Source organism: Dreissena polymorpha, chromosome 12 (assembly GCF_020536995.1).
Source record: "Dreissena polymorpha isolate Duluth1 chromosome 12, UMN_Dpol_1.0, whole genome shotgun sequence".
NCBI lineage: Eukaryota > Metazoa > Mollusca > Bivalvia > Myida > Dreissenidae > Dreissena > Dreissena polymorpha.
Genome location: NC_068366.1, coordinates 70747072 through 70755764, shown reverse-complemented (window position 1 = coordinate 70755764; position 8693 = coordinate 70747072). Strand labels below are relative to the sequence as shown.

General features: G+C 33.7%; 1 protein-coding gene across 1 annotated transcript; it reads left to right on the top strand.

Moving 5' to 3' along the window:
• The first annotated feature begins 1667 nt into the window (after positions 1–1667).
• On the top strand, positions 1668–7633 carry LOC127852712 (neuropeptide receptor 15-like). Its single transcript, XM_052386664.1, has 4 exons — positions 1668–1857; positions 2675–2689; positions 5366–5711; positions 6746–7633. Exons 1-4 carry the CDS (start codon positions 1668–1670, stop codon positions 7479–7481), a joined length of 1287 nt encoding a protein of 428 aa, XP_052242624.1. The 3' UTR covers positions 7482–7633.
• Positions 7634–8693: the final 1060 nt, after the last annotated feature.

The window sequence follows — 8693 nt, the reverse complement described above, 5'->3', positions numbered from 1 at the left end:
CTATATCCAATTTATTTTAATATTAAACCACGTTGGAATCCCGCTATTTAAATCGTTAAAAGCATTTTTTAAATTCGACTCATACTGTATATCGGATGAAAGTGTACAGGTAGTTATCCTGCCTTTGTTGCAAACATCGACCAAATAAAGCAGGGTCGAATAAATTGTCCTATCTCCTGTCAACAGGAAGTTAGTTGTGTATTCCTACGCACGCTGTGACGATTAACATGTTCTAATATTTGACCTTTGAAATTTATTCGGACGCATCATGAATGTTATCGTTATACTATATAGATCTATCATCCTTTTTCATCTTTAAAATATATTACCGAACCAGCTTTCCGTATTAATCCGTTTCATTTACTTGTTTACGCAATTTATTACGTATCTAGTGTGACGTCATTTCTCAGAAGAAAAATACTATCTAGTTTCTCTCAGGATTTTAGAGACAACAATTTTGACATGGTGGTTTTAACAGTTTAAAATTATTTTTTTTTAAGTATCGGACGAATAACAAACGTATTTCAGAGTGTGTGTTTGTCATTCATAATAGTTTACTTCGATAGGAATAAAATAATTCGCTAAGGCAGGATTACAATTTCGTTAATCGGGTTTTGGGTCAGAGTGGTTAGCATTCGATACAAACGCTATCAACAAATAGTGTGGTTTTAAAATACATTTCGATAATAGGGATGGAAAATCAGAAAATGGATTTCGAAAAATGGATGGAAGAACAGAAAGTGGAGGTGTATATCGTTGTAAATTTATTGTTATAATTAAGCAATTGATTACAGTTGTAATTAAGGTAAATACATTTTAGTTTTTGTTTTGCTGCTGCATTTTTTTTTTCATTTTCTACCAAGAAAGATATCACATTCTCGAATCGTTTTTTATTTCTTCTCATATTTACAATCGGAAAGAATTAAAAGGATCAGTTTAAAGTGGAACTATTTTTTACGTGACATAATCGGTAGTTATTCGGTCTTCTGAAATGTTGTATACATATAGGAGGCTCGAAAAGAATAATTATATTGTTATGTCAATTTATCATTTGTCTTTGATCAAATATGTCAACGGCACGAATCAGGATGAATAGAATACATGGTTGGTGCCGAGATGGAGAACATTGATCCGGTTCCGCCCGAAAAGAAAAATAGGGCTCGCTAAAGCTCGCCTTATTTTCTTTTTCTAGGCCTCACCGGATTAACTTCTTCCATCTCGGCACCAACCATGTATTCTCTTTTTATACGGTATGATGCGTGTGCAATCTCAATGCAATCTTGTTTGCAGTAAATTGTCCATTATACACTAAAAAACAAGTATGCGATACAGATGTACATATGTAAGGTATCATTAATCCCAAACCTCTATTTATTCTACATGCTCAAAGTATGTTATCGTTCTGAATCGATGACGGAAGTCCGCCTATACTTAAGGCAGAGATGGAAAAGGCTGTGCGTTATTTGAAGAAATCTCCGAGACTTGACACCGTATCTTCTGAGTTGATGTAAATGAGCTGATTCTGAGCTGATGTGCAGATACAACGGTGGCAATATGTCTGGAGATCTGGAAGGAGAAGAATATGCCCAAGGTATTGTTCCTGTCTCCACAAAAATGTCATGAAGCTTTGCCAGAAGCACCGTACACTCAGCCATTTCATTGAAATCATGAATTCCTCAGGGCATCAGTGGGCATCCGCCATGAATATCTCCTCTCTCGCCCAGTTTAATCTTTTCCTTGAGAAGATAATACAGGGCATCCCTCAAGACCACCACAACTTTATCTTGAACTTTGCTAATGATATATACCTCATGGGGGTACCAACAGCATCTCTGACAAATCAGGAGCAGAGGGGATGTATGTCAACACGTAAACGTCAAAGATCATTGTGAACAGCCCGCAAAAAAAACACTTGTGAAGACATGATCGGCTAGAAGCCGGAGAGGCGACGAGCTTCAACTAATTGAGAGCAGTCCTATTCAAGGGTGATAACAGTACCTCTGAGTTCACAACAAGAATTATCATTGAAACAATTTGCTTTTTCATCTTAAATTGACACATCAATATCACCAATTAGTATTTATTAATTTATTTTTACTAGTACTGTGGATTAAGAGGTTTTTCAATGAAATTCATAAACAGCACGTTTACCCCCAAACAGGCATGTTTATTTTTTGACTTGTTAAAATAAAAACGAATAGTGTGTCTATGTTTCGTATGAACGAATCTGCAAAGACTAATGAGGATTTCCCAACACTGTACATGTACGTGTGCACGATAACTTCTTCAAAACGTAACCTATTTAATAATAATTAGCGGCTTGTACCTTATTGGTATCGCGAATTATCAGTTTGAATGCGATAGCGGATATGAAGCTTAGCAAAATATCTTAACAAGCTGATAATTGGGTATTAAATAACGCGAAATACACTGTGTGGATGCAGAACTCACAATTTCAAAATAAAGTATCGTTTTAAATGTTATTTTACGCGTACATACCAAAACTCTATATCCACTTAAGTTTCCTGTATTAGTTTAAGTACAATTACATAACTATAACGATTAAGAATGTTTGATGAATTTAAATATTAAAAACAAACAACCATACTCTTCAAGGATAGAATGTTATGCGTAAGTGCACATCTTTGCTCAGTATATCCTTTGACCATTCTAGTCGGAGAAACTTCACGTAGGTGTCTAAACACTTAATGGGTTACTCGCGTCCATTACATTTCTGTCAATACATCAATGTCATACATTCTACAGAATATTCTTTTATGCCATAGATAGTTCCAGAATTAGGTGACACTGCTGTCAAAATACAAATGACAAATTGGCTAATTGAGTTATTGAGAAAAAAGTATTTCGTAAAGAGGACTTGTCTAGTTATTTTGCATCAAAGCTAAGCAGTTGTATCCCCGTATATTGCGTTAAAGGAAACCCCTGCTGATTGAATAAGTATGCATTAATATTCCCATTCATGCGAGCATAGTGCGATAAATGTTTTGGGTTAGCAGTTACGACGCCATGGAAATTATAGTTTCACTTTTCTTAATAACTTATAAGGACACTGTGTATTACTGTTTGATAAATCAAGTGCTTAATGTTTTAATCTTTACGTCGATGTGAACCTCAATCATATAACGATTGCGATTGTACATGCTGACTTCAAGAAATCACAAGTCCTAAGGATATATTGTAAATGGTTTGTATATATATATATATATATATATATATATATATATATATATATATATATATATATATATATATATATATATATATATATATATATATATAATAAATGTCATTGTGCATTGGTGAAGTATTTTGTATCGAATATTAAACTCTGTTGTCATGTTCTTCCACTCAAGCCGGCTTGGTAATTAAACATTGTTTTATTAACACACAGCTTCCAGACAATTTGATTTTTACGGGACACTGAGGTACATTTGCTTCACTTGTTAAAAAAAGTACAAAGTATAAGTCTCCAATTGTGTTTAATTTCATTGAATCAATTACATGAAATCATGGAACGAGTTATTGTCATCTCATATATTGTTTGTACACATGATTTCAATCGATTTTCGAAATTCCGTTACGTTGTTGATGAATTTAATCGTGTGTTCAAAAAGAAATGCTTCGGATTTCAATTGCACACTTTAAATAGTCGTGTAGCTACATGCAACACTTTTCTTAAAAGGAAGAAACAAACGCTAATAAAGTTGAAAATTCAATGTTGAAAACATTGAAGGCTACGGGAGTATTGGAATAAGATTTTAGGATTATATAACATCGGAATGCAATCCAATATTATACAATCCTAAAAGATGAAGTTGAAAGCGTTTTTCGATCCGAACATAAATGTTTCTTCGTTTCGTTAAATGAGCTGGCACCACGCTTCATACTGAGTACGCCTGACACAAAAAATGATTTCGGATGTGATGACTCATTACCAATAATTCATTTAGCAAAAATGAGTAACCGCAAATAACAAGAACTTACTAAGCAGATTAACGTTAAATGCAGTTGAGCCAAGCTTGTTTTCCATGAGCGTTTAGATAATATTATGAACTCTTTAACAACGCCAGTTTATTCATTTTTTTAATTACAGTAGTGTTTGAATTTCATATATATATTTTTTCTTCTTCTGTGATGTCTGTTTTACGGAAATACATTTTTTCGACAACCTATCATGGCATATTTTTTCCATTTCCTTTGACGTTTTAAATGATAAGTTGTTAACCTTTTTACCCTGAAATTATAATCCAATCTATCAAAGAGATATGCAGTTATTTTGTTTTTATATAGTTGTACGTGTTTGTAACATATATTTTATTACTTATTTTATTTAAATTAGCTTTGGTGGATGTGGGTAATAATATGCATGTTAAAAAGCAATTCAATTTGAAATAAGTATATTAAAGGTATTTATAAAATAGCTGTTTATTACGTTCAAATTATCCTGCGTTAATATTTAATTCTATAATGTGATATTACTCATCCAACATGCTCAGAATTTACTGACTTATTCATAAATTGACAAATTTTACATATTTAACAAAAGAACAAACAATATATATTAAGAACAAAATGATTATAAACACCGCCGCCGCCACAAACACCAGCACCACCAGCACCACCGCCACTTCCAGCACCAGCACCAGCACCACCACCACCACCACCACCACCACCACCACCACCACCACCACCACCACCACCACCACCACGCCAAGGCTCGTGCGTTTTGTTTTCTAAGCCTCGCATGATAAACCTGATCTATAATCAACACTAACCTATTATTCTCTATGTTAAAGTTCTTCCTTATTATTTATGGATGTTGCAACTAAGAAAATTAAAGTTAATTGTCTAGATCTTTTTTACTCCAATCACCGGAAATACAAGCCCGGGCAGGCGCAAGTACTCTACGCAGCCTCAATACCATGATTTTAATGGCACACAATATTTCAAACAATAAACCATGTATTTTTCAAAAATAAATTTGACATCAGTGCAAACTGTTTAGTACTGAAAATCGATTTTAAACATTCTTAAAATATATTTAGCGTCAAACCACTCTGTTGGTAACGCAAGCAAGCGTTTCAATTATTCATTAGTTTGTGAAGGCGTAGTGGACATATTAGACGCCAATAATCTTGTAAGCTTTGGGGACTTTTAGAGATTCAGCGAATCGTGTGTTAGATTCATAGAGTTCAGGAGATGTCACTGTTGACTTCCATCCTTAATTAGAATACGTCAATATTAAGGCAACGCACGTGAATATTCTAGGTTTAAATGTTAAGACGGTAAGAAGCGGTTTGAGTAGATGAAGCATTTGTTGTGTCAAAAATGAGCAATACCACAGGACAGATTGTGAACATTACCATTTTTGAAAATAATGAATTAGCGGAAATAGTGTTACTATCCATTCTCTTCGTTGTAATTGGATTTATTGGGATAATTGGGAATATTATTGTTGTGTACATAGTGTTCAGCGACTTCAAGATGTGGAAATCAAACACAAATATTCTTATTGTAAATGTCGCGCTGTCCGACCTAGGCATTTTGATCTTTGGCATACCAGAGATCGTGATGTACATGCTGCACCGAGGCTGGCTGTTAGGGCTCGAAATGTGTAAGGTTGATAGGTCTGTTCTGGTTGCGGCATTGTATGTGTCCGTGATGACACTTTTAGCGCTTTGCATTGAGAGGTTGGTTGTGGCTTTATTTGCAAATTATTCGCCTTAACCAAACAGTTTGTGTCACATTTTGCTTTTTCCATAAAGCAGCTGTTTTCAAAATGTTGTTTGCTCATTAGCTATCTTTTATTGTTGATTCGTGCAATTAGTTTATGAATTGGTTATTATTAACATTGTCACATAATCTGAGATCTAAAATAAAATTTAACATAAACCTTAATTTACCTTTTTGCATTAATAATGTTAAATACCAGTAATATGAATCTTTTAGTTCCCCTATTGAAATCGTTCCAGATAGATAAAAACGTTTCTCGTGTTATTAAAATCGTATGAAAATCAGTTCCATTTCAAGCGTGCTTATTTATCTTAATTTAGTTCATGAGTGTATAGTCGATGTTGTAGAGGATTGGCATAATTGGTCTTAAGAAATACGTCTGGTATACGCCAAATGTAAACAACTGAGTTAAAAGTTATTGGTCATTATATACTAGTAAACACAATAATGAAATATACACAAACGGCGTAATGTTGGTATCATCTTCTTATATAAACATGCAGAACTTAAGTATGAATTTTGTTGCTCAGTTCTAATGGACTTTAATACCATTTATACTTTAATTAACATTTATTAAACGTTTCCACCTTTTGCTTAATTATTCAAAAAAGTGTTCACGTCATTTTATTATGTACCCATTATTTTTTGTGTAAAGGATGTGCACTTTTAATAAACACATTGAAATAAATGGATAAACTGTGTATGTTATATTCGATATTAAACATCCGAAATGAACAATATACGCATTTAGATAAATGTAATAAAATATACAATAAACACACAGCAAACGAGTCAATGGATGTATTTTTAAAGTCAATATGATATGATTTTAATACGTGTTTTTTGGTAATGCACTTATGTCGTATTAAATAGTCTGGTACCGTTAGTAATATGAAACATACTTATTTGCATCACCATTTCTATGATTGAATCATTGTGCAAACGATGTAATGAAATATTATTGCATATTAAATGGTTATTATTTTTTCAGGTTTATCGCTATTGTGTTTCCAATCAAGGCTCACATCATATGCACCAGACGGCGAACCGTTGTCGTAGTCGGCCTAATCTGGGCAATGGCCTTGGTGTTTGCTTCGCCTACCATGCTCTTCAACATCGTTACCACCCTGGATGGCAACAACTCAATCGAGTTTTGCGTGCTTTTGTTTCCCAACGACCACCAACGAATGTTTCTAGTATTCAAATATACAGAGTCGATCTTGTTTTATTTCATCCCCCTGATTATTCAAATTGTGTGCTACATCATAATTGGGAAGCATTTGTTCATTGGAATAAATGAGCTACACGGACAGAATGTGCGAGCGAGCCCAGGGAATCCACATTCAGTAAAATGCTCCGACACAATCACTGCTCGAAGAGGTGTAATCAAAATGTTGATAGTCAGTGTACTTCTTTACTTTGTCAGTTACTCACCGCATCAAGTCTTACTGTTATATAACACATTTTCGCCGTCGCCGTTTCACCAGAACTGGGGATTTCTTGTTGGCGTCACAGTCTTAGCTTATCTTAACTCTGCCGGCAATCCAATTATTTATTGCGTGTTCAGCGAGAGGTACCGGAACAAGTTCTTGTCGATTTTCTCTTGCTGGAAGACGGAAAGGGTCAATCAAACGGACACAATTATGCTTCATTCTAGCACTCCCGCCACAGAGTATACGTTACTGTATCGGAAGTCGATTGGACACTTTAAAAGAAACACGAAGTAAAACAAGGCTATTAGAAATAACATGTTTTGTTCATAATTATTAGTGTTTTTGTCGGTAGTTCAAGTAAATGTAAATGCTGTAATTTGGTTGACACGCACTTTAGTAAGATTAAGCAAGATTGAGTAATACCGAATTTTATCTTATATTATGCTTACAAAAAAATCATGTGTTTAATACTTGTGATACTTATTTCTAGTATCTGTATTTAAATTATGGCAATCAGAATAAAAAGATCAAATAAAATGTTTTGTTCATACACATTGTGTGACGGGTTGGTGGTACAAGGCTGATGTATTGATCTATAATGCATTTTGCAACAAAGTCAATTACTACATGTACATAACTTTCTTGCTTCTTTATTATTAAAAACCTTCACGTACACGCTTACCGGAGTTACTTTTCCTTCGTTTATACCGAAATTAAGTAATATAAGAAGATAATTATACTTTAGATAAATAAGTCCGTTTTTGTCTTAATGGTTTCAAAATTTACGTATAAATTAAGTAGTGACGTTGTCGTCATTTAAAAGCATTGTTTTTCATTCAACCGCTGTATGACTTGGCTGACAAATGTATTACATGGGGTAATTTGTCAGTTAATGCATCGATGTTATGCAAATAAGACGTTATTTTCTAATAAAACGCAGCAAAAAAGCAAAACGATTCTATTTATTTCTCGAATGATACCTACTCTTTTTATCTTATAATAATGGGGTTAAAACTTTTTAATGTAATCAATTTTCTCTGCGGAAGAAAACGTATATAAATCTCAGTTTAAAAATTCTCTAATATTCCTGAAAATTGAAATTAAAATTACGAGACTACAGTAAGATTTACATATTCTCTTTTGTTAGCACCATAAAGTTACGTCCACAAACTCGATTTGCTAGGGAAGATATGTTTAAAAAAATGAATATACATGTTTTAATAATGAGAACGCGACTTCTCTTATGTATGCATTGCCTTATACAGGACTTGTTTTTTTATTCTAATGAAGCGAATTGCTTTTTATTCCAATGTGTTATTATCACCGTCAAATTGTCTAGTTATTTATCGGAGCAAGTTAACGTCCCCGAGTGAAATAAGCTAAATTTTAAGGAAAAGCTAGCCAGTGGAATTAGCGCGTAGACAGTACGTTTGCCCATCGTGATATGAATTGATCACTGCATGTGTAGAGGTAAACTAGTTAAACATGAAAATCAATACGAATATT